Source organism: Euprymna scolopes, chromosome 30, assembly GCF_053919585.1.
Source record: "Euprymna scolopes isolate OS-2025 chromosome 30, ASM5391958v1, whole genome shotgun sequence".
NCBI classification, from domain to species: Eukaryota; Metazoa; Mollusca; class Cephalopoda; order Sepiida; family Sepiolidae; genus Euprymna; species Euprymna scolopes.
Genome location: NC_136511.1, coordinates 30,033,172 through 30,060,508, shown reverse-complemented (window position 1 = coordinate 30,060,508; position 27,337 = coordinate 30,033,172). Strand labels below are relative to the sequence as shown.

At 33.7% G+C, this 27,337-nt stretch overlaps 1 protein-coding gene across 3 annotated transcripts; it reads left to right on the top strand.

The window, feature by feature from the left end:
• The first annotated feature begins 1,079 nt into the window (after positions 1-1,079).
• On the top strand, positions 1,080-27,022 carry LOC145254728 (N-sulfoglucosamine sulfohydrolase-like). Of its 3 annotated transcripts, none has more exons than XM_080113460.1 (7): positions 1,080-1,218; positions 6,097-6,229; positions 10,456-10,589; positions 19,430-19,580; positions 22,306-22,547; positions 23,367-23,542; positions 25,568-26,403. In XM_080113460.1, the coding sequence occupies exons 2-7, from the start codon at positions 6,162-6,164 to the stop codon at positions 26,174-26,176; spliced, it is 1,380 nt and encodes a 459-aa protein (XP_079969586.1). In that variant the 5' UTR covers positions 1,080-1,218; positions 6,097-6,161; the 3' UTR covers positions 26,177-26,403. The 3 variants fall into 3 exon arrangements, with proteins under 3 accessions (XP_079969586.1, XP_079969585.1, XP_079969587.1); XM_080113459.1 differs by lacking the exon at positions 1,080-1,218 and adding an exon at positions 2,693-2,901 and having other exon boundaries at positions 25,568-27,022; XM_080113461.1 differs by lacking the exon at positions 1,080-1,218 and adding an exon at positions 2,774-2,901 and having other exon boundaries at positions 6,097-6,225.
• The last annotated feature ends 315 nt before the right edge of the window (positions 27,023-27,337 follow it).

Sequence of the window (27,337 nt, the reverse complement as noted above, 5' to 3'; positions counted from 1 at the left end):
AAAATATTTTTTATCATTCGTTAGAAAACCATCTAGTCAGTAAGTCATTTAATCACCTGCAATCACTGCATCAACTCACTCTCAAATTTACTATAATACCAATAATTTATTTTTCAAGGGATCATCAGTTGTTTACCATGAAACACTGTTTCAGAGATTTAAAAACAAAACAGTATATTACATCATGGCTTCCCAGCAGTGTTGATCAAACACCACTGGTTGTATTGATTAGTTTCCTAGATGAAATGAAACTCGCATGATTATTAAAGAGTGATCAATGCAGAACAGAGCTGGTATATAGTCTGTTTATTATTAAAAAATTATTGGTTACATATGTGCATACATGTTTCAGTGGAGTCCCAATTCAGGGATAACATTTCATCAGACCACAAAAGAATTGATATTGAAACGAATGTCAAGAGCACATTGGTTTTTATAAGATATTTGGATGAGATCTAGATTCCAGGGAAAATTACCATTAAGCTGAAAGAATCACCTAACACCTCCCTTATAATGGCGGCTGTACATAACGTGCGGCGACGTTGCATAGAGAGCAGTAAGACAGAGAGAGTGGAGTGGAAAAGACGTGACAGCATGAACAGCAAGAGCAGAGAGCAGACGACAATGTATTGCCGCTCGCCCATGACAGCCCTGTATAAATTTGTTATGTAGAATGAAAAGCACGGACAGGAAATAAAAGTGTCTCTAAAAATAAAAGTGTGTTCAAAGTATTTCGTTTATTTATTTGGCACTTTGATGGGGTCGACAGACGTGAGGAAGAACGAAACAAGAACAGCTTCTATAACGTTACAGGCTTAAACACAGGAAACAGCATCCTCTTTCCCTCCCCACCACCACCACCACCACATCTCCGAAAAAAAAACCTACTGCTCACATTCACAAAGCATACACCCCAATTTTCCTTGGAAAGTAGATTGCACCCAAATATCTTGTGAGTCCACTGAAACATGTATGCACATATGTAACCAATAATGTTTGTATAATAAACAGACTATAGTCCTCCTCATTGGTTAATACACTCAATTTTCCTTTATATTCATTCGAAGAGTGAGTTGGTATTTTCTTTCAAGATTAGTACATAAAATGGCTGAAAAACCGATGAAACCTGGTCCAGTTGATCACTAAAGAATGAATATTTATTTTTCATTTCAGATATTATTCATCCAAGACAAGGCCAATCAAGAATATACCAACTTGGTTTGTGTTTATTTCGTAATTTTTTACTTTTAGCTGGATGCACACACCTCCACACACACACACACACACACACACACACACACACAACTGCTCTCCATATATTAGATTGTTTAATTTTACAGTTATATTAAAAATTAGGCACTGAAATTCAGTTCAGGTTACTGACGGGAGACGATATCATTGTAGAAATGATAATTCACATAAGAAAATGAAATGTTTTAATTGAATGTTTATGATACGTTTTGTTTATTAAATTATTAGCTGAAAGTACAGAATAGTTAACAAAGCCCTTTATCCTCATGTTAAGATTAGCTTTTTAAATAATGTTATTATTTCAACACGCAAAATTAATGTTTCAAACTGCAATATTAGTGTTTCTTTTTATTACTAAAATGAATCGGAAATGCAGTTTTTGTTTTATAAATACTCTTTTTTTATTTTTAGTTTATGTTAACAAGTTTTACGATGATCTCTGGTTATTTTTATCTATCTCTATCTCTACTATTATATAAAAGTCACCTTGTGTGTGTGTGTGTGTGTGTGTGTGTGTGTGTGTGTGTGTGTGTGTGTGTGTGTGTTCCTTCTTCATAAGTTCCAAACAGGCTAAGCCTAGCTTTTGCAAATTTCACACAAAGGTAATTCATATGTCTGGCAGTGTTCTTAGATATGTTTTGTACAGAAATTCATCCGATAAGTATTAACAATAGAAAAAAGTCAGATCTTAAAAATAGCTTTTCTCTCTTATAGATTAAAAAGAATTTTTACAGAGGAATATTCTACGTTACATCGGTCAAGTGGAGGTAATAAAATCTTAGCAAATCATTTCTTCTTAAAAAAAAAAGCAAATTCATTGTCATCTGGACATATAGCTTAGTGGTACAACATTCAACTGCAGATCGAATGATCCCCTGGTTAAGCCCGGGTCTACCTCACCATTTTATTTTATTTGTTTCTTATTAATCAGTTCAATTTATGATAAAAGAAAAGATACCATTTGAAATCACCACAGATCATTTCTTCGTTTTCATATTTTAAAACTAAACATTAATCAGAAGTGACTTTTCCAGACCATTCATTGTCAAGTTCAAATATCAGCTGACGTGATAGTGTAAACAAACACAGACGGATTGATGAACGACATGATGACTATTGTTTTTTTTTTTTGTTGTTTTTTTTGTTTTTTTATGTGTTTTTGCGAATTAGTCCACCAGGCAAATTATTCCTCGTAATATAATAATCAACAGAGGATTGATTCTATAAAAATACATACACAATCTGCATAAATTAAAATATGATGTTTAAGCGTATTGTACGACTAGGCAACGCCGGGCGACCAGCTAGTATGAGATGAAGTTAATCAGAAGGAACATTTTCTGCATTGACACCGTTTTCCCTATCAGCACCGGAACTGAATTTCAGTACCTAATCTTTACCATTAACAATTTGATAAATATATATTTTTTTTTTTTAATTTTCGTTTTAGAATTAATTAATAAAAAAAAATAATAATTAAATTTATTTGCTTCTCGTTAACTTTCAACCGGAAGTAAAAAGTGGGTACATTCAAGATGGCGGCTGAATGCAAAAATTTAATATCAAAATCTACGATGTTTCTTTTTATTTCAACGTTTTTAAATCTTTTTGCGTTTGCAGCATCGGTGAGAAATGTCCTCGTCATTGTTGGTGAGAATAATTATTTATGTTTATACCGCGACATCGTTTTATATTTAAGGGTTTGCGCTCCATCGCAACATGTTTTATCTGTTGAACGTTTTGTTTACTTTTAAAAGGTCTTTGACATTTGGGTTTAATGATAGAATAGGGGCGCGGTCCAAAAATATTGTTTGAAAGCAAGAAAGAAATATTAAATATGTCTAGAAGTAAATAGGCATTTGTGCATTTCAACATTCCTTGGAAATTATTTGATTTTTAGCAGAGTTTGGAGGTTTGTATTACAATCCACAGAGGTATGAAAAAGTTGTCAAAAAATAAATATATAATCAAAAGTAAGATAGTTACTTTTCTACCTAACTAAATAAATTTTTAGGGTACTTGTTCAGTTTAATCAAGACAAAAAAAAAATTAAAATATCGAAAAAAAATTTATATTGTAACGTATCGGTTATGGAATGAAGTTCTCTGAAAAAAAATTTGACTTAATTTCATAAAGTAGTTTTTTTTTTTTTTTTTTTTTTTTTTTTGTTCTTTGTTTGTGTTTTTACAGCGAAAAAAAAAATTGTTATGATACCGAGCAAAAGGTTCGATTTTTAGGAAGAAAAGCTAGTATTTAAAAAAAAACTTTATTACATTTTCACCCCAAACAAGGTACGTTGCCACTTTGATGTAGGGGGCTACTATCAGGGACCTAAGTTGCAGGGGTACTATTAGGGCTCTACATTGCGAGTGAAACAGTCGCATTTGCAAGTGATTTTTCAAAGTGGCGACTAGAAATTATGAAACGCTTATCTGTTGGCGATTGTATTTCTTTCACCGACAATCTTCCAAAGCTCACTACTGAATGAAAAATATCTTTTCAACTTTGTTCGTTTTATTAAAAAAAAAAAGTTAAATTATTTAAGCAATAAAAGTTTAATAGAACAATACTTTTTTTTTTAACAAAGGCTGTTTAAAAAAAATATCTGAAGAAATTATAATCAACATAAAACTTGTATATTTAGAATTGCTTATTAAAAAAATAACACAGAAAAAATGTTTATGATGTACATACACGCCAGAGAATTAAAATGTCATATTCTAAAAATCATGTAGGTTTGGCTAGTAACTTTTCTATTTGGCTAGTAAACGAAAATATTTAGTTGGCAAAGGTCAACTAAAGATAAGTTTGTCTGTAGAGCCCTGGGTACTATGTAGGGAGTTTAGCAGCAAGATGTCTGTTCACATTACACTTAAACTTCTGCATGTCAGTACAGTTGGGGAAGCAGGAAACCAGAAGAGAATTCCAAAGTCCTGCAGTTCTGGGGAAGAAGCTATTAGAGTAAAAGGTTTTTTTACATCTAGGGATCTCAACTGTGTAGGGGTGGGACTTTGTTGCTTGTTGGGTTTGTCGGCGGTATTTTCGTCGAGGGTGCTTGTAATTCGTCAGAGCATCCACCATTAAAATACTTGTAAAACAGGCAGAGGGATGCAAAAATGTGACAGCAGTACTCCATACATGGGCGAATGGTGGCTTTGTAGAGGTACAGGATACTTTCAGGTGTAAGTAACTTTCTAACATGATAGAGAGAGCCCACCTTCTTTGCAGCAGCCTTAGCAATAATCTTGATGTATCTATTCCAACTCATGTTTCCTGTGAATGTTAAGCCAAGGAGCTTGAACGAAGTGCTCTCAGGTAAAGTATCTCTAGCCATAGCTATTGGTTGTCGGTAAGGTTTCATGTAATTAAAGGAAACAAGATTTGTCTTGGCAGCGTTGAACGTTACCATCCATTTTTTTTACCCAATTCCACTGCAGACTGAAGGTCTTCCTCTAGGGTTTCAGCCAATTACCTTAGATATGTGCTCATTAGTTTTCCCCACGTACCTGCTATAGAGCATGGTGTCATCAGCAAAAAAGCTGGGGAGAGAGTGTTGACGCTTTAAATTGAGTTATTTCCCTGTGGCGTGGTCAAAAAAATCCAAGATGGCTATCTTCAACGTGCTGTCATAAAAACATGTTTTTCTGCTGTAAAAAGAACTACTAGATCAAACTAAGTGAAATTTTTATTTGGAGATCTTCAATCCAAAACGGGTATGTATAATATAACCTTTTTTTCGATATTTTCATTTTTTAATGTCCTGATTAAACTGTACAAGTACCGTTTTTAGTGTTTTTATTTAATGTAAGATGTTTATTCGGTTCGACAAACAAGTAATATTGAGTGCGACCAGAGAGCAAGAAAAAATATGGCCGTCATGTCTTTTTACATGTTTGAAGTCTCGAAAAAGACTTCAAAATAAAGAATAAAACAAAATGGTTGTAGAAACCCACCCAATCAATGTCACGGTAACATTTATTGGGTGGGTTTCTACAACCTTTTTCTTTTATTTCTTATTTTGAAGTCTTTGTCAAGACTTTAACAACATCGCGGCCATTTTTCTTGTTCTTCAGTAGCATTCAATATTGTTTTTCTAACTAAAAAAGTAGCTTATCTTGCCTTTGATAGCATTTATTTGTCATATATTTGTTTTTTGACAACTTTTTTGTACCTCTGTGGATTGTAATATAAACCCGAGTTTTGCACGTCAGTACAGTCAGGGAATTCTAAAGTCTAGCAGTCTGAGAAAAATTTGTATGATGTACGTACCCATGATGAAATGAATATCATATTCCAAAAATCATGTAAATTCAAGTAGTTTTATTTTTCTAACGAAAATCATTTTTAAATGATTAATGACAATTTGTAACTTTTACAATATAAATCTAGCAAGTATGACTTATTGTTGAGTTATCTCCATTTGTTTCTTGAGAGTTTACGGCACAATCACGTTGACTCACCAGATCACTGAAGTTAAACAACATTGAGCCTGGCCAGTACCCTCACCCTGAAAAAAGAACTCCTCGCTACAAAAGCATCTACAAAGTTGTAGATGGCCTATGGCCCTCCAGGGGTTCAAGGCTATGGATGGGGATAGATTCTTGAGATTCTTTTCAAAATGACGGGCGAGACAGTTGCTCCTCGGATACTCATAAAATTTTATTTTCTTATTTATTTCTCTGGACAAGAACTAAATTCCATTCAATTGAAATCATAAACAGGAAAGAAAAAAATATCCAAAGTTTGTAAATTGATTTGTAATGTTCATTTTCTTTTATTTAGACACTACTAGCCCCCTCAAACACTGCTAGTTTATTTATTTTTCTTTGATTGTTTTTCCATTAGCTGATGATGCCGGTTTTGAAAGTCCAATCTACAATAATCTCATCTGCAAGACTCCAAACCTGAAAATGCTTGCAAAGCGAAGTGTGATTTTTAATAAAGCTTTTACCTCCGTCAGCAGCTGTTCACCAAGTAGGTGAGATTTATGTGTTTTTTTTTACTTACATTTTTTTTTGTTTGTTTTTAACACCTCATTTATTTTACCACTTGGCATAAGAGCTACTCTTTGAGATCATGTCCAACAGTAAACTGTGAGTAGTTGATCAGCGAGAAGCCTGTTCACATGCTGAAAAAGGCTTGTAATTAAAAAGAATGATTCTTGGCATGTTCGTACGACATTCCACACTCCAGCCTGTTCACTTCAGTTCCAAGAACTCAACTTCTCTGCCCTTTCGACTTCAAGTTTTTTATAACATCTTTTTTGAGATCGCTAGACACTACTAACCCCTCAAACGTCGCTAGACACTACTAACCCCTCAAACGTCGCTAGACACTACTAACCCCTCAAACGCCGCTAGACACTACTAACCCCTCAAACGCCGCTAGACACTACTAACCCCTCAAACGCCGCTAGACACTACTAACCCCTCAAACGCCGCTAGACACTACTAACCCCTCAAATGCCGCTAGACACTACTAACCCCTCAAATGCCGCTAGACACTACTAACCCCTCAAACGCCGCTAGACACTACTAACCCTTCAAAAAAAAGTCCGTTAAATCGTAATCCTTCATTATATGATGATGATTAGAAAGTCTGACTCAAAAAATATTTCAATCTTTCTATTTCTCAACACTTTCAATCGTCAAAGTTTGACACAAATTATTTTAATCTTTTCATTCCTCAATGCTTTTAATTTTGAAAATTCGACACAAATATTTTAATATTTCCATTTCCCGATGCTTTCAATTTTCAAAAATTCTACTTTCTGTCTTGGTTGCATCAACTTTATATTTCATGCCAAAATGATTCCTGACATGTTCGTACAACATTCTACACTCCAACCTATTCAATTCAGTTCCAAGAACTTCCGTGCCTTTCCTGCCTTCTCGACTTCAGGCTTTTTATATAATCTTTTTTGGAGACAAACCATCATTGATATGCAAATCAATGATATGCAAATTAATGGTATGCAAATCAATAATATGGAAGTCAGTGAATATAAAACTACAGAAAGAGTGGAATTTTGCTGCTCGTTGGGTTGGTTGGGAGTATGTATGTTGAGGGGGCACAAGTGCTATGCATTCATCAGAGCATATTCCATTAAAGTACTTGTAAAACAGGCTCAGAGATACAACAATGCGGTGATGGGACAGAAGTTGGAGCTGGGTTGATAGTGTGGGACCTGTTAGGTTAAAGACTCTTTTTTAAATTCTGTCTAAGAGTGAGAGACTAGTGGTAGATGCACTAGCCCAGATGTGACAACACTACTCCATGCATGGACGAATGATAACTTTGGAAAAATATAGGATATTCTTTATTAGATAAAACTATTAAATTGAGCTTTTTATAAAGATATTTCTCCACTAAAATCCTGTAGTTTTTGTGAAACACAAAAACAAGGAAGGAAAGAAAAAAAGTAATAACAAAAAGGGCAAGACAGTCACACACAACAACAGTCTCTCCAAGGATTCTCATCACCGATCATCCCTGTTCTCCCAGTGACCTCCTTTTATGTAGCCGGCTGGCAAGATTTTGCACACGAGCCGCGAGACTTTCCAGTTATAAGAGCTGTTGGTGCTGCCATCTTGATTCTTTCCTCCCTTCCTCCAACAGCTCGGCTCCACATGATGCACATATGGGTGGATGCTTTAATGGTAAGCCACAATTTTCCCTACATTTTCAATTTCTGTTAATATGTCAGAGTGATCTCTATTTATTTCTTAATCGCTATTATTGTTTTTTTTTTCTTTTTGAAATTTTTAATTAACAAGATTTATTTAAATACTAGAAAAACAAATGCAACCGTTTGACTCACACATTGAATTCTTGTTAAATTGTTTAAAAGAAGGAAAACTAAACTTGCAAAGCCAGTAATAAATGTAATAAAATAAGAATCCAAAATGAACACGAAACAAATAACAAACGGGTCTAAAAGTAAAAAGGCATTTATGCATTTTAACATTTTCGGGAAATTACTTTAATTTTAGGAAGGTGTTGCATGTCAGTAGAGTCAGGGAAACAGGGAGGGAATTCCAAAGTCTAGCAGTCCGATAAAAAATAGTATAATATACATACCCACAATGAAACGAATATCATATTCCAAAAATCATGTAAATTCATAAAGTAGTTTTATTTTTCTAACGAAAATCATTTTTAAATGATTAATGGCGATTTTATAATTTTACAATATAAATCTAGCAAGTATGACTTATTGTTATCTCCATTTGTTTCTTGAGATTCTTTTAAAATGATGGGTAAGACAGTCACTCTTTGGATACACAATTAAACTTGCAAAGCCAGTTTAAATAAAATGTAACATAAAATCAGGAGCAAACTGAAGGAAGGGAACCGACTACTTCTGGAAGAGAGTGATTCCTCAGCTTCAAGACAGGTTGCTCAAAATAATTTGATTTCAGCACATTAAGTGCTAAACAATTTGATGAAATCACTTTGTTAGATATGAAAAGTCTTTTGGTAAAAAGGACACAGTTTCCAGTGAAGACAACAACACCTCAAAGTTTGGGCTTCCGTAAAGAAAGATGAAGAAGGAAACCCACTCCCCACAAATTCATTAGTTTGTTACAGAAACAATCACCTCAAAACTCCACTGATTTTCGCACTCAATAACAACACTGCCTCGTAGTTCGATACAAACCATCTGTCAAGTGGTCTCCTGCCATGATCTTTATGCCAGTGAACGCCAACCAATTTGTATATGAGCAAGTTCACCTTTTTTTTTTTTCTTTTTTTTTTTTTTTTTTTTTTTTTTTTTTACAAAGGCATCCCCACTTATCAAGGCCATAAGGCCACGGGTTAAAGAGTATACAGTAGACAATTGGACAATAAAGTAATCGTTAGTGATGGAAATTCGATAAATTTGTTAACTTATATGAAACGGCTCATCAAAAACTTGTTTACATTGGACTTAAAGACAACCATATTGTAGTCAGCTGGAAAGCAGGAAAACGGAAGACAGTTCCATAGGCGTGCAGTTCTAAAAAAGAAGCATTGTTCATGGAATCTACGCTTAGGTTTAGGCACAGATAAAGAGTGGGGGAAATTATTGATAGTGTTTTCTACTAGACGGGTGTTTCTTGTGATCATGTTTCTCATAAGACCAACTCACCATAATGGTGATGTTTCTTCCTTTGGATCATTTACTGTCCTGCACCCCAGACACAATCCCTCTTATCTCAAGAGCTAAGGTTAGTCTCACTTTCATGTCCACATAAAGTCAGAATAACCAGTGATAAATTTCAGCTCTCCGACACCAAAACTTTAACAGCCTGTCTTCCTCAATTCATCCCACTTATAGTTGTTCTCACATGCAAAAAAAAAGCACTACTTATAATAAAAAGTTTAATTAACTTGAAAATCGAGTGCCTAATGTATAAAACTATTCACTTCAAAGATGGTAATCCTTCATTTTCTTTATTGTTCAGGTAACGTTTAATTTTCCTTTTATAGTTTTTCTTATAAGGGACATAATTAGCAAATTTCAATAATTTGTACGTAATCAAAAACAAAGAAAACATTATTTTATCACAAATCCCTTTCTGCTTAATAAGAGGTGCCTTAAATAAATTTCCAGACTTTTTTCATATGCGCATTTTTATTGATAGTACACACATGAAACTCTAGCCCTTTTGAAGTAATCTCATCTGGCTGCAATAATGGGCATCTTGACAGTTCCTCACCCTCTCTGTGTCTTTTGGTTATTCCCTAATCTCAAGGAAAACCTTATAGGCTATTGTTATGAGACAATTGAGGAGACGAAAGAGGCTGTGACAAGGGTCATTGACATGCTTACACAAGAGTACTTCCATGAGGCCTTCCAGAAATTGTTGAAACACTACAACAAGTGCATTGCAGCTGGAGGAGATTACTTCAAAGGGGACTAGAGTTTCATGTGTGTACTATCAAGAAAAGTACCTATATGAAAAAAAGTCTGGAAACTTATTTAAGGCACCTCATAATTTCAAAAAATGTTTACAATATAAAACAACCAAACTACATCAGATGGTTATCTACTTTGGGACATAATCTTCCACTCAGTTAACTCAAATGCTTATTTAAAGTTGTCCTCTCACAACAACTAAAGAATGTGATCTATCCTTGTCTGACGCAAGGCCATAAACCCAGTTTACTCATTTCTGCATCATATGCATTATCTAACCATTTGATTCATTGTTTTTTCAGATCAACCATTTTAAGTGGTCTCCCCCAACACCAGAATGGCATGTATGGTTTGCATCACAGTGTTCATCATTTCAATTCATTTGACGAGGTACGCAGTCTTCCACTCATCTTACATAATGCTGGAATACGTACAGGTGAGTTATTTTCTTGCAACAACAACCCCAGAAAACAGGAAATATCATGTACAATTAACCTTCATCTCAGCCTCCTTAAGTTTCCCTCTGGTCCAAGACACAATTTACCATCAACTGTTACCAACTGAAAACTATCAACTGTCATCAACTCAAAACTGTCTTTAAAACGCATTCCCACTCTTAAACTGTTTATAAACTAAATATATTGAATTCTGCGTCTGGTCTTTTGTCTCAGTCAAGACCACACCTTGATTAACTATCCTATTTCAGATGGTCTTTGTGTACCTTGATGAACCATATCTCACTATTGTCTTTCTACTAACCTCAATTCCTATAATTTTGTTCTGCTGATCAACTTTTTACTCTTTTTGTTATAGTTTTTCTTTTAACCCGTTATGACTTGATTGAACTAATTTGTTAAGTCATAAATAAATTAATATAACGGCATAAATAAAGTGTGAACTGATTCAAACATGCCTTGTATGTATTAGTTCAGTATCTGGGGAGATGCCAGATACCTCCAGATTGCAACTGTCCATTGCTTACATTCAATATGCTGCCATCTGTCTCAGGCAGTGGAGTATTTCGTTTGTTGTCATGAACACACTTTTTGCAAACACTGGATAATAATGAAGGTAAGTTTATGAAAAGCAAAAATTCTCAGTGGTAGTTTAACTTTTGAACTTCATAATGAAAGATCGCTACAGTGAAAAAGTCTTAAAATCGTTGTACCATTACCCTTTAAACTAATTAAAATAACAATAAATATTTTTTAATCATCTACATCATAATTCAGGTCATAAAGGGTTAATAATTTTGATGTTGGAGTTTGCATGATTATTTTTATGGACACCATGTTTTTTTTTTTTGTTTTGTTTTTTATTCACTCCAAACAAGGCACACCGAGACATAAGGTGTCAGTGTGAATTAGAGACCATACCTACAATATACAATTAGGGATTAATATTGCTGTCTATTCACGGGAATGTAACGGTTTCTTTTGTTGCCTACAAAATATTTCATGGTTTTTGCCATGCTTAAATGCTGTCCTGTGCTGCAGCTGAGCAGACCAAACTTGCAATGATATACTTTCACATTAGACCCTCTACATAATTACACCAGTGTTTGCTCAGAGATGTACTGGCGATCTCCTTTCACATTGTGTTCTGCAGTCTAAAACGTGCTGCCTCAGAATTGATTGAATGAACATGTATCACTGTCATATTTTCGGAGTTCTGTATTGTCTAACATGATATTCCTAAGTTTTATGCATTTCCTAATTAACTTAGTAGCCTCTGTCTATTGCTAACGGTTTTATGACCATGGCTTAATAAAGAAAAAAAAATTTATTGCAAAAATGAGCACAAATTTAACCATATTCAATCATCAATTTGGCATAAAGCACTCATTGTAAGTCAGTGGGCTATAATTTTTGCAAATTTTAATTAACTAAAAAGTCTAGTCTATATTATATTTCTCTTTTTGTCTGTGTGCTTGTTCCAGTGGCTGAAATTTTGTATAAACCTTTATGATACAGTGCAAAGAACTAAGTATTATGGTATCCGTTTGATGCACCATTAAGAATTAGTAGGGATTAATCATCACAATACCACATTTATTCTAGAAGTTTAGCATAACACACTACTTTTAAGTTAACAAGCTATAACTTTTTTTAACGGGCTAAAATGTCTACTTTAAATAATAAATTCACTTTTAAAAACACTTCATTGTAATAAAATCTGTTAACTGCAAAATCAATTAAAATAGCAAATGTATCATTTTATGTGTTTCCAACTGTAGGTCATTCACTCAGGTCAATCGTTTATGTGCAATTGAAAGGTCAACTTAACTGAATATCTATTCCATTACTTCACTACAATAAAACATCATCTGAATAAATCTTGTTAGATTTTCAATATAATTTGAACATAATAAAAAATATATGTTCGTCTGAAAAGTATCAGGATTGAGTGTCCTGTGTGAGATATGAGCAAAAGAGAATAAGTGAGTTGTTACCATCTGGAACAACCTTCCTGTTTACCTGATCTTGCTCCATCTTGATCTTTATTTTTCTCCAAGTGTAAGAAAATCATTAAGGGAACAAGCTTTGAAAATATAGAAGCCATTAAAAGGGATGTGATGAAGGAGGTGGAGGGGCACCAGGAGAAGAATCTTTTCAGTCAGTCGTGTATAGAAACATGGCGTAATAACGACATGAAATGGTATCAGAAGGGAGAGGATACTTTAAAGCACAAAATCAACCGTGTTGTTACTTGGATTGAAATAAATAATTTGTGAGATATAAACAATGTATAAAATAGACATGATACTCCTATTGTGTAAATTTGGATTATCTCAGGTAGACTCAGTCTATTGCCCAGCTTTTACAATCTTTCTTTGTCTATTAGCAAGACGTAGAGGTACCATCACATAGATTTTCCTGTGCTAGGCTTTGTTTCCAGGACGGACAATGAATGCCATCCCACCATCTTTCTTTCTCTCAAAACTGGACAAATTAAGACATTTTTTTTTTCATGGTTAGACTGGACCGCTCTTGTTTCACAGATTGAGAGTACAGGTTTAACAGTTTGTCCGGCTGTTTCTGATTCATAATGTTATGAAGAGACAACCCCCAGTAAGTAAGAAAGCAAACTAAATAAGTTTCAAAATGAGATTTGGAAAAGCATAGAATCGAACCCATTAACAAAAGTTAAAAAAGAATACATATTTATGTCAGAGTTAGATATTTAATTTATGGATGCAGTTGATTGTTCATTCTTTTAAAAATAACTGGATATTAAATATGTCAGTTAAAAGAATGGAGAATACAAGTTTAGAAATAATCATTAACAAGTGTGTTAGATATTGGGAATTCTTTGTTTGCCAAAAGTGTGTTTGGACATACATAGGTAAAAATCTATGCGAATAAATTTCACATGGCGAGGCATGCCTCTGACGTCATTGAGAAAGGAGATTCTCAATATATTGAGACAGGGTTCAAAGTTAGGAGAAACACAGTCACAGAACGACTTAGAGTTGGAGCTGATGCCCTCTTGGAGGCGAGAGCGGGGGGGGGGCATGTATTTGTAAATGCTTGAATCCCTGACCATCATCAATCATCCAGCTGGTATGAATAAAGAATCATCTATATTTGTAAACTGTTGTCTTTGTCTGTCGTCATTCCGCCAACTGAAAAAGTAAATGTGTTTTGACTATCATCTTGTAAACGAACTCGTCTGCCTCCTCCATCATCAATAATGATTCTTCCTCCCTCTGATGTAAAAGAACTGTATTACACATTCCCCACCTTCAATAATGAATTCGCATCTTCTATGTGTTAAAAATATGAACTGTGTGTGTAATGTATATAAATGTCATTATCATCCTCTGTTCAGGTTCCTGTTATGTGTCCCGATATGACCCCGCTACATAACAATAGTATAAGAGTCCTATTATTTTTCCAACACACAGCATTAAAAAGGATATGATGATGGAGTTGAAGGGGCACCAGGAGAAAGGTATTTTCAGTTAGTTGTGCATAGACTCATGACTAAAGGACAACACAAAATTGTATCAGATTATATAGAGGGAAGGGAGTTACTTTGATGCAAAAAATGCAAAAGAAACCACCATGTAGTTAATTGCTTGGATTGAAATAAATGATTTGTGAAACTAGTTCTGTTATTTTTCCAACACACTTAGTATTTTAAACTTGGTGAAGGACTGATCGACACAGGGTTCCTCAAAATTTCCTTTTTTGTACATGAATTAAATCTTCTCACTTCAAATTAAAATAAAACAATTGAAATAAACCCTTATCAATGAGTAAACATTTAATTAACATAAAAAATAATTCCATTTTGTTTTTTATTATCTTTTAACAAAAAACTTGCTCGGCAAATGCTAACAGACAATTCTTCCATACGCCCTAGTAGATTCTTGGAGTCATTAGAAGAAAATGTACATTGTTTTGGGGCCTACCTCTCAACGGCTGTTTTGCATCTTCCACCCACCACACACACTTGCTAAAAATGACGCTCCACCTACTGGACCAACTGCCTAATGACATGCTAGCGTTGATTACGTGAATTGCCAAAATGACCTTTTTATTGTTCATATTCCAAATGAGTTAATTGCACTCACACGATTTAGTTATTGTTCTAGCCACAATAGAATCGGTAATTGTATTGGAATTGGGGGGGGGGTATTGGAATCGTCCCATCACTAATATATACTGATCCATCATTGCATTATTTATATTTTGTTTATTGTTTATTTTTATAAGATATTGAAAGCTTCTTTAAACTATATATGTATGTGTGTGTATGTATGTATGTATGTGTATATATATATATATATATATATATATATATATAAAGTTGGACGCTTGGCATTGCCCAGTCATACAATATGCTTGAACATGATATTTTAATTCATGCAGATTGCATAGGAAAATTATTATAGAATCAACCCTCTATTGATTATTATGTATTACAAGGAATAATTTGCCTGGTGAACTAATTTGCAAAAAAAAATTTTTTTAAATAATAATGATAATGCCGTTCATCAAATTCCATCTGTATTTGTTTTCAATATCACGTCAGCTGATAATTTGGGCTTAACAGTGAATGCCCTGGAAAAGTCACTTCTGATTAATGTTTACTTTTAAAATATGCAAATAAAGAAATGATTTGCAGCAATTTTTAATGGTATTTTTTCTTTTATCATAAATTGAACTCATTAGTAAGAAAAAATGAAAAATGGTGAAGTAAACTCAGGCTTGAATGGGTAATCATGCGATCTGTAGTCTACCATTGACATATCACCAGATGACAATAAATCTGGGGTTTTTTTTTTGTTTTTGTTTTTTTAAGAAGAAACGATTTGCTGAGATTTTATTATTTCCCTTGGCTGGCATAGCATAAAATATACCCCTGTAAAATTTTTTTCTTTTTTATCTATTTTTAAGATCTGATTTTTTCAATTTCCGATACTTATCAGATGAATTTTTGTACAAAACATATCTAAGAACACTGCCAGACATATAAATTAGCTTTGTGTAAAATTTGCAAAAGATAGGCTCAGCCATTTCAGAACATATGAAGAAGGAACTCCTGCACACACACACACGCACACAAAGTGACTTTTATATAATAGTAGAGATAACATTAAATGAAAGACGAGGAATAAAGTTACATATAGCTTCATTACGTAGTACCCCTGTAGCTTATGTCCCTGATAGTAACCCCCTACATCAAAGTGGCAATGTGCCTTGTTTGGGGTGAAAGTGTAATTAACAAAAAAATCATAATTTTTCCTTATTGTTCTGATGATATACTAAAGTTATATGTAACTTTTATTCCTCATCTCTCATTTAATATTATTTTTGGCTCTTAATAGTGTTAAAGTTTTTATTTACTCTTTGATAACTTAATTGTGTGTGTGTGTGTGTGTGTGTGTGTGTATATATATATATATATATATATATACTCGGGGGTTTTTATTCAAAAGTAATGGACTAATGAATTCAACGAGGTTGTTAGATAGTGCTCAATAAAAAGAGCTGATAATACTTGTTTATTGTTATATAAACATGGTCACATCCTGCTGCTACAAATAGCCACTTGTTTCAATCAAACAACAGATATCATCAGGCAGCGACTTTACTATTCAAAAGTTCAATGAATAACCTTAATAATAAGATTATTCATTGAACTTTTGAATAGTCAAGTCGCTACCTGATGATATCTGTTGTTTGATTGAAACAAGTGGCTATTTGTAGCAGCAGGATGTGACCATGTTTATATAACAATAAACAAATATATATATATATATATATATATATATATATATATATATATATATATATATATATACACTTGTGCCCGATATTATTCATACCCCTCGGATCTTTGAGATTTCTATAAGAATATTGCTCAAACCAGAAGGTAGACAATATTAAAGGGATTTCAAACAATAAATCAAGCATAAGCATTTAATTTAAACTCAACAAATAAATAAATTATGCAAGTTTGAAACATTATACAAAGAAAAACAATAATGGCACTAGTTCAAAATTATTCATACCTCTCTTACTAATAGTCAATAGCATGCCCTTTATTCTTAATAACTGCCTGTAACCGTTTGGGATATTTATCAACAAGGTTTTTACAAGCATCAACACTGATTTTTGACCATTCTTCAATGCAGTAGTTCTCCAAATCCCTCAAATTTCTAGGTTTCCGCTTTTTAACCTCAGTTTTCAATATGTGCCAGAGGTTTTCGATAGGGTTCAGGTCGGGACTCTGGCTAGGCCATTTCAAAACATTAATGTGATTATCCTCAAACCATTTCTTGACTATTTTGGCAGTATGTTTTGGATCATTATCCTGTTGAAGGACCCAGTTTGGTCCTAAATGGAGCTTCTCCGCATCCTGTCTAATGTTTTTCTTGAGTATCTCCAAATATTGCTCCTTCTTCATGGTTCCATCTATCTTGACCAAACTACCTGGACCACTAGCCGAAAAGGAGCCCCAAAACATTAGGCTACCACCACCATGTTTCACCGTGGGTATGGTGTTCTTTGGGTTGTAAGCTTCTCCTTTCTTCCTTCAAACGTAAGAAGCATCCATATGGCCAAACAATTCAATTTTTGTTTCGTCAGTCCACAAAATACTTGAGAAAACGGACTCTGGAGAATTCACATGGGTCCTAGCAAACTTTAGACGTGCTGCAAGGTGTTTTCCGGTGTGCAATGGAGTCCTTCTTGGTCTTCTTCTTTCAGACCATTTTCATGCAGAGTCCTTTGCAATGTTTGCCTTGATATTTTTATGCCAGAAGACTCCAGATTTTCTAAAATGTCCTTATTAGTGGTGGTTGGATTTGCATTAACACTTCTTACAATATTCCTGGTGGCTCTAGCAGACAGTTTCCTTTTTCTTCCTCTACCAATCAAGTTGTTTGTTGTGTGGTGGCTCTGGAATTTTTTGATGATGCTCTGTACTGTTGCTGTAGGGACCTCAAATTTCTTGAAAATTGACTTGTAACCTAAACCATCCTTATGTGAATTCACAATTTTAGTCCTAAGATCATTACTAAGCTCTTTTTTCTTCCCCATTCTAATAATTTTTATTCTTTTATTGGTTTTCAGTTGATATCATTTTAATTTCTGAAAAATGCAAAAAACGAAATGAAATTAATCAAAGGTTGTATAAAAGCATTCAAAATAAGAATCAAACAGAAAACAAACAGTCAGAAACTCGATTAATACTGAAAAAATAAGGGGGTATGATTATTTTTGAACATTGCAGATTTTATAAATAGCTGTATATTTCTTTTATTACAAGTATCCCGAGATTTTAAAATGACGAAAATGATCAGAAGAGGTTTATTAAGAATATGTATCAATATGGACGTAAACAATAAATTCTTACAAAAGTTACACCTAATAAACTCAATTTTCAAGGGGGGTATGAATAATATCGGGCACAACTGTATATATATAGTCATCCACATACCGTACTGTTTCGCTGTTTCACAGCTCATCAGTGCGGCTAGACAGGCCACTGCCTGGAGCTAGGATTCAAATCTGACCGCCCAAATGACAGTCAAGGCTTCTCACCATTTCGCTATATGACTACTGCTGCAAGGGTAATGAATTTAACGATGTTTTGACATCGTCCAAATGCCTCCGCTCGATTTGGTTACTGAAAAAACGTCACTTAATACGCTAATGGCAGTTTGTATATCACTTCCCAATATGCTCAACCCAAGATAGGGAGCATTATATATATATATATATATATATATATATATATATATATATATATATACTAGCAGTTTAGCCTGGCTTTGCTCAGGCCCTATGTACTGTTCATAACTTGCCCTATGTGTGAATACACTTTATGTAAAATCTTAAATGTTTAGACCAAAAATTGGCTGAGTGATTTAGTAGAGACTGCAGAGGTAAATTTTTTTAAAACTTTGACCCTAACTTTGACTCCTTAACATTTATTTTTTTGTTCTCAAAACAAAATAAAAAGTTTGATCTATGTCCAAGTTACCTTCATCTAAAATTTCAAGTGCTTAGACCCAAAATTGATGGAAGGATTTAGTAGAATCTGCAATTGTCAACTCTTTCAACTTTGACCTTTTGACAGTGAAATTTTTACCCCAAAACTGATTAAAATGCTTGTCGCATGTCTGAATACCCGTTATGTAAAATTTAAAATGTTTAGACCAAAAATTGGCTGAGTAGTTTGCTAGAGGCCGCAAAGATCAAATCTTTTTTACTTTGACCCCTTCGCAGCTCATATTTCAACCTAAACCAATTAAAAAGATTGCCTTATCTCTGAATACACTTTATGTGACCAGAAATTGACTGAGTAATTTGGTAGAGACCGCAGAGGTCAAATTTTTTTTAACTCTGACCCCAATTTTGACCCTGTAACATTTATTGTTTTGGGCTCAAATCAAATTAAAAAGTTTGGTCCAGGTCCAAGAAACCTACATTTAAAATTTCAAGTATTTGGACCCTAAAATTGGTGGAGGAGTTTGGTAGCGTTTTCAAAGGTCAAATCATTGAACTTTGACCCCTTGACAGCTAAATTTCTGGCCGTAAACCAATTAAAAAATTTTTCTCAAATCTCAATACCCCTTATGTCAAATCTCAAGTTTGTAGACTGAAAATTGACTGAGTAGTTTGGTAGGGAAATGTACACACACACACACACACAGACAATTTCACTTTATTTATATATATATATATATATATATCAATATATCATTGTAAGTAATTTTGTATCTTTTGTTTGTTTTTTACCACATTTTGTGTCAAACAGGAATCATTGGGAAGAAGCACATTGGACCCGAATATGTTTATCCATTTGATTATTCAGAAACTGAAGAAAACCATTCAATTTTGCAAGTGGGTCGAAACATCACATATATTCGGAAACTTGTCCGCAAATTCTTGAGAAAAGATTCCACACAGTAAGCAAATCCAATTTTGAAAAATTCTGTCTGTTTGGAAAGAGGTTATATGAAATGTATTTTTTAGAAAGTTTATATGAAATTCAATTTGTGACATAATTTGGTTCAGAAAATACTTTGTCTTTGGAATTGGGGGTCCAAAGTTGTTGGGGGCAGTCAGTGCTGCAAACAATAACTCCAGTTTAAAAACAATTAAGTTAAAAATCGTATTTGTTTTCTGAACAACAAACTTCAGCCGAAAGACTTTTTCCCAATCAAATCTCTATCTCTACTAGTATATAAAATAAATGCTGTGTGTGCGAGTTCGTTTCCTATGCATTTGAAAACGGGTGGGCTGATTTTTATGAACTTTTATACAAACGTACTTTATGTTCCTGGCAGCGTTCTTAGATAGGTTTTGTATCAGAATGTCTTCAATGAGTATCAATAATTGAAATAATCCGATGAAAGAAGGAACAGGCGATTTTGATCCAACTTAAAACATTCCACAGCTTAACATCGCAAGTGCATTTGAGAAGTTTTATTACCACACAAACCGAAAGACCTAGCATATAAAATCAATAGTAGGTTCTTTGATATGACAGGCATGCTCAAAATAAATGTTTCTGTTTTAAAGCACAATTGCACCATGACATTTGACTTTTTCATTTTAAACTTAAATTCAAGCCATTATCACTGCAAGGCCAGGTATATAAAATTAACACTAGGTTCTTCGATATAACAGAGGCATGTTTGAAATGAATGCTTCTGTTTAGAGTACAATTGAACCATGATACTTGAGTTTTGCATTTTAAACCAGTACATATAAAATAATTTATCTATATATCTATAAAAGTGAGAATGTGTGTGAGGACACTTCTCAACCTACTCAACAAATTTTTGATCTACAGACTTGAAATTTGGTATATAGGGTATTCAGACATGGAAAACTTTCTAACCGGGTTTAATCTGGAAAAAAGTCTGCTATAGGGTCAGAATTTATTTTTGTTTTTTTTTTTTATTTTTTTTTACTTCATTTTCTTTTAAAGGAATTTAATGTTAAGTTTAATACCGGGCAACACTGTGTACATCTTCTAGTATATCTATAAAAGTGAGAATGTATATGTATGAGGATAATTCTCAACCTATATACTCAACAAATTTTTTTATATCTACAGACATGAAATTTGGTATATAGGGTATTTAGACATGTGGAAAACTTTTTAATCCATTTTCATCCAGAAAAGAGGGCTTCTAGGGGGTCAAAATTGAAAAATTGGTACGGGGGGGGGGGGTAAATATGATTTTTATCTGTTTGTCAACTGTTTCACGCATGCCCATGTGTGAATCATCAAACGACAGATTCATTTTAAGAATAAGTAGGTTTGAAAAAACATTTTAAAGATCATGTCAAGCTGGCCCAATTGTTATCGTACTTGACTCACTGTTTTGGTTTCGATCTCAGTTTGAGTATTTTTTTTTCTTTTACCTACAAGAAGTGCACATGTGCCAGTTTGCGTATGAATTGAAATATAATATTTATGTGTATTTTATGATCAGACAACTAGAGCAGGCAATCAATTGATTTGATTGAACATGGATGATTTCACGGATTTTGATGACAAAAAAAATATGGGAGTGTGAAACATTCGTTGATCATCATTCAATTCCAGGCAACATCGGGTCACCCTGCTAGTCAAAACATAGATCCAACCTGATACCAAAAGAACATCTATACCCAAGGGTCACACTAAACCAACTGACTGTCTCACACCCAGAGGGCCAGCTCTAATTGATCTTCCCTTCCCATCTGGAATATATGCATCTTCAATCGAAAATCCTACACATCTGCTCTTAATGATAGTCATCCCCATTCAACCACTTGGAAGAGTAGCAAGCTCTTGTTTCATCATCTATGATTATATTATGATTAGGTAAAAGTTTTGAGTAATTCACAATTGTATTTTGAGGATTGCCTCCAATGAGAATTGAACCTTCAACTTTCAGAAGAGTGGCTCGTAGAACTAAATTTCATTTAGTACTTTATCTGTTACGCCGCAATTCTTTGTAAGATCGACAGAAATATTCCCAAGTTCAGCAAGATATGCTTGAAAGAATGTTGGGGGTTACATTGGCCAAAACATTGTGAGAAAAGCACAAGACGAGAACAGAAAATCCTCTGACGTAATGTGTTGGATTTGGTCAGATTTCGCATGGCAGATCCATCTAATCATGGAGCTGCCATTGTGTTGCAGTCAGACGAGAGAGAACTGGATGAGGGCACATTATTCATTGTCGGATGTCATGATACTCCTGACACAGTTGCTATACAACTTGCTTTGGATGTTGAGCTCGTGATGCGATCAGAGGCAGCAGCTTAAAATTTCATCAGCTTCACCCATACTGACTTCACCCTTGTGATTATATATGATACATTTCTTCATGTTTTTTTTTTGTTTTTTTGTTGTTTTTTTTAGAACGAATTTAATAATTTTCAGATCATTAAATTTATTTTTATTTTATTAAAAAAAGAAGTTTAAAATTTTTTGAAAATTTATTTGTTTATTTTATTTTTATTTTTTATTTATTATTTTATTTATTTATTTATTTTTTATTTATTTAAAAAACATTTCTTTGTTTATTTTTTTGTAAGTTTATTTTTTTGTTTATCTTTTATTTATTTGTTTTTAAAATTTATTTTTTATTTATGATTTTATTTTTTTTTTTATTTATTTTTTTTTTTTAGACCGTTTTTTTTATACATTGGATTTCATGATCCACATCGCTGTGGTCACAGTCACCCTGAATTGGGAGCCTTCTGTGAAAAATTTGGTGATGGGTTCACAAATGGAACAGGCGTTATACCAGATTGGAAACCAGTTTATTATAACCCGGAAGAAGTGAAAGTTCCATATTTTGTCCCTGACACTCCAGCTGTTCGGAAAGATATTGCAGCTCAATATACGACCATCAGTCGACTCGATCAAGGTGCTTTTTGTAATGTTGCAGACCTTTTCTTTTTTTTTTTTTTTTTTTTTTTTTTTTTTTTTACTTAAAAAAATGAGATTATTTCGCACACTAGTTATTTTGGCAGTTGAAAGGAATGTGTTTAGCACATCACTCAAATAACATGCCTTCTCAAGCATAAACAAAACACTTTTCTTTTTATTAATTTATTTGTTGCAGACTATGATTCTCATCTTAATTAGTTGTTGTTTCATGACGTTTCGGGCAACTATTCCTCTGGCCTTTGTCATGTGGTAACCGCGACTGATAGGAACTTCAAATCTCCTAACTGCATTCTCATGATGTGCACAAACATGTTATGAAACATGATGTGCACAATATTGTATTGATGGTGACAATGATGGTGATCCTTAGTTTTGGATTTTTAGTCCTTTTAATGACTTCCACGCATTCAAAATGAATAACTTTGATGATTCTCTTTGACCATGGCAAAAAAAAAAGATGTCATAAATAACAAGGTAAAGTTAATAGGTAAGCTGTTTCAATATAGCAATGTTATTCTCAGCCAGAAATAACAGATGATTAAGGTATTATGAGCAGGTGCTTTGTCATGGTGAATAAATGGAAATATCAATAAAAGCCTGTACACAGCAAATTCAACAGTTGCGGAAAGCTAACGTTAAAGTTATCTACACTTCCAAAATATCAGGTTTGATGATAACATCATCTGCTTATCCCTCTTTTACCCATATCCCACACAGCACTCCTATTATTTTGTTAAATACATTTTATTTATCACCTTTATTTAAGATTTGAACCTTTTTTTTATCTCCTCAACAGGAATTGGTCTGGTATTACAGGAATTGTCTTTGGCTGGTCACTTGAATGACACGTTAATTTTGTATACGTCTGACAACGGGATTCCATTTCCTAATGGTCGCACCAATCTTTTTGATCCTGGTCTTGCAGAGCCTCTTTTAATATCGTCACCTCGCCACAAAGAACGATGGGGAAAGGTAATAAAATACTTTTTTTGCCGCTTGCCTGTTTCTCACCTGACTACAACTTGGATGTCTTCAAGTTCAACATAAACAAACTCCTGACAAACTGCCGCCTTAAGTAAGACACTCTATCAAATCTCCAATACTAATGATTACTACAATACTATCTCATTGATTACTGTACACGCAATAACCCCTATCCCTGAGTGGCCTTCGGGCCTTGATAAGTGGTGACCCCCATGTAAAAAAAAAAAAAAAAAATTAAATAAACTTTTACTTTAACAGTTATCTGCAGCTTTTTGATTTTAGAATGGTGCTGTGTTTTTGAAAAGCCACCCAACCCAGCCCGATTCTGTGTTTCAATGTTGTCTCAAAACATTCTAAATCTTTCGTTGGTGATGCCAGTGTAGTGAGCTTTGGAAGTAATACAGATTCTAGAGGAAAATAAATGATTGCATAAGGAAACTCTAGAGGAAGATTGTGTAGTGGAATAGGACAGAAAGTGGATGATAATGTTCAATGCCGTTAAGACTAAGTTTATTTCCTTTATTAATTACAAGCAACCCTCTCAACCACTGATTGCCATGACCAATGATACACTACCTGAAAGTACTTCCCTCAAACTACTAGGCTTAACATTCACAAACAACATGAATTGGAACAAATACATTGAGGTAATTGCCAAGGCTGCAGTTAGGAAATGAGGTTTCCTCTACCATGCAAGGAGATTACTCACACCTGAGAGTATCCTGTACCTCTACAAAGCCACTATTCGCCCATGCATGGAATATTGTTGCCACATCTGGGCTGATGTATCTGCCACTAGTTTCTCACTCCTAGATAAAGTTAAAAAAAGAGTTGCCAACCTAATAGGTCTTGCACTGTCAGCCAAACTCCAACCTCTGTCCCATCATCGAAATGTGGCATCCCTGTGTTTGTTTTACAAGTACTTTAATGGTAAGTGCTCGGACGAATGCAAAGCACTAGTACCCACTCGACATAAATACCCCCAACAAGCAGCAAAATCCCACCCTTACGAACTGCTAGACTTTAGAATTCCCTCCCAGATCCCTCCTCCCCTGACTGTACTGATATGCAGAAGTTCAAATGTAATGTGAACAGACACCTTGCTGCTCAACTCCCCACATAGTATCCCTGTAGATCTGGTCTCAAATAGTAGTCCCTTACAACTTAATAGCACTGTTCACGGGGTGAAAAAAAATTAGTAAAAAAAAATATTTCTTATATGTTGATCACATCTAAAATACATGTGTGATGTTAATATTTTATGTTAAATAATGGAAAAAAATATGAATAATAAAGAATAGTGTAAATAATTAACAACAAACTGTTTTGTACAATTTTTAAGTAATGCATGTTAACATATGAAAACTGTTACTACAATGTGCACCCGTAGTGTTAGCAACATGCAAAGCAAAAAAACTAGCCATCTAATTAAATACAATTCTCTGGTGTAATGAGTGACAGGCAAAATACATATTACTGAGAGGGTTTAAACTGTGACATCTTTCTCTAAATAACATACACAAAAAATATTTCACTATGAATAGAGAAATCACTATAAATAGTGATATTGATTAAGGAAATTGGAAACAGTTTGTTTTTTTTACACAGATTAATTTATAGTAGGAATGAAGGATACAGATTTTTTTTGTTCTTGTCCAGAATTCCCCCTAAGTACTCATGATAAAACAGAAATATCACATTCCAAAAATCATGTAAATTGATCTAGTAGTTTTATTTTTAAATAAGAAACTCAAATTTTATGAGTGTCTGAGAAGTGACTGTCTCACCTGCTATTTTGAAAAAAATCTAAAAAAAAAAAAAAATTAAAAAAAAACAAGTGAGATAACTCAACAATAATTAAAACTTGCAAGATTCATGTTGTAATGCCTTCAAATTCCCATTAATTGTTTAAAAATGATTTTCTGGACAAAAACCAATTTTTTTTATGTAGGTTTTGTTTATTAAGCTTTTTTATTTCTTGTTATAATTAAATTTTTTTCTTTTCTTTTCCAGACGAGTGATTCCCTGGTCAGCCTTTTGGACATTGTGCCAACTGTCCTTGATTGGTTCCAGCTTCCATATCCTAACTATCACCTGTTAAAGAAACCTGTAACTCTGACCGGTCACTCATTGTTGCCACTTCTAAGCCATCCTCAAACCAGAAAGGATCCTCCTGCAGTGTTTGCCAGCCACAACCTTCACGAGGTCACTATGTACTACCCAATGCGCTCAGTACGTACCGAACAGTTTAAACTGATTCAAAACCTCAATTACAAAATGCCTTTCCCCATCGATCAGGATTTCTACATCTCTGCAACCTTCCAAGACATGCTGAACCGTACGAAGCGCCAAGAAGACCTGCATTGGTCAAAGAGTTTAACGGAATATTATTATCGGGAACAATGGGAGCTTTATGATTTGCATACTGACCCTGCAGAACTGACCAACCTTGCACGTCGGGCAAGTCATAAGTCCATCTTTGATTCTCTGAAGCATTTATTGTATCAATGGCAGAATATCACGAATGATCCCTGGATCTGTGGGCCTGGAGCCGTCTTGGAGGACCGAGGGGCATATAAATTTAACCCTCAGTGTATGCGTTTGGATAATGATTTGTACTAGCCAAGTCTGTCACTTTTGGGTTTATATATGTAAAACTCGAAACTTTTATAGTTATGGATGACTCAGACAACCTTTTTTTTTTTCTATCTCTCCTCAACATTAGTCCAGTCTAAAAATACTAACATGAATAACAATTTGTTTCCCTCCAAAACAAAATCAATAAAAAATAAAAAATGGTGCAAGTTCAGAATTTAATATAATTTTTAAAAAATATAAATACAGAAAAATGTTTGATGTATGTACCTGTTATGGAATGAAAATGTCGTATTCCAGAAATCACGAAAATTTGATCAAGTATTTTTTTATATATAGGAAATCATTTATGATTTTTAGCGATTTTTTTTTTTTTTTTTTTTTTTAATACTAAATCATAACCATTAAAAGGCTGATTGTGATCTCTGGAGTTCAAATTAAGTTGTCTCCCTTTATTAAATATTGCGGATCAAAACATGTTTTGCTTCCTCATAAAAGTTTATTGTCTTAGTTAAAAAAAAATTAATCAATTGACGTGATCTTTGGAATATGACATTTTCATTTTGTGACAGGTACGCATATTATAAAGATTTTTCTGTATTTTTGTTTTTCTTTTAATTAGGTTGAACTCTGAACTTGTACCATTTATATAATAGATTGATCTTTATTACACATTGGAGAATTATATTATAGATGGATCTTTATTACATATTGAAGAATTATAGATTATTTAGGTTTTCCATAACTAAAAAAATCTGATTTTCATGAATATATACTTGTAGACTTTGTACCTGAAAATAACAATGATGAATCTGTATTATTTGAATTATTCAGACTACTGTTTACATCTTGAGAGTAAAATAATCAAATAACGAATCTGTATTATCCTTGTTGTTTGCATGTTTCGGCCGATGTAACCTTCTTCAGGTTCGTCTTATTGAAATCTGGAACCTATCCATATAGATTAAATAAAGAGTTTCGTTTGAAATTCTGTTAAGAATTCTGAGTACGACAGACAGATTTGAGAATTTGACAAGATAGACCCGAAGAAGGTCTGAGGTTTCATTAGCCAAAACATTGTGTAAATAGTATTCAAGATGAGAACAATAGTTCGAATAATACAAATTACAAATCCTTATCTCAAAAATTATGCTGAAATCATTATGTAGAGTGCTCAGGTGCTCTACC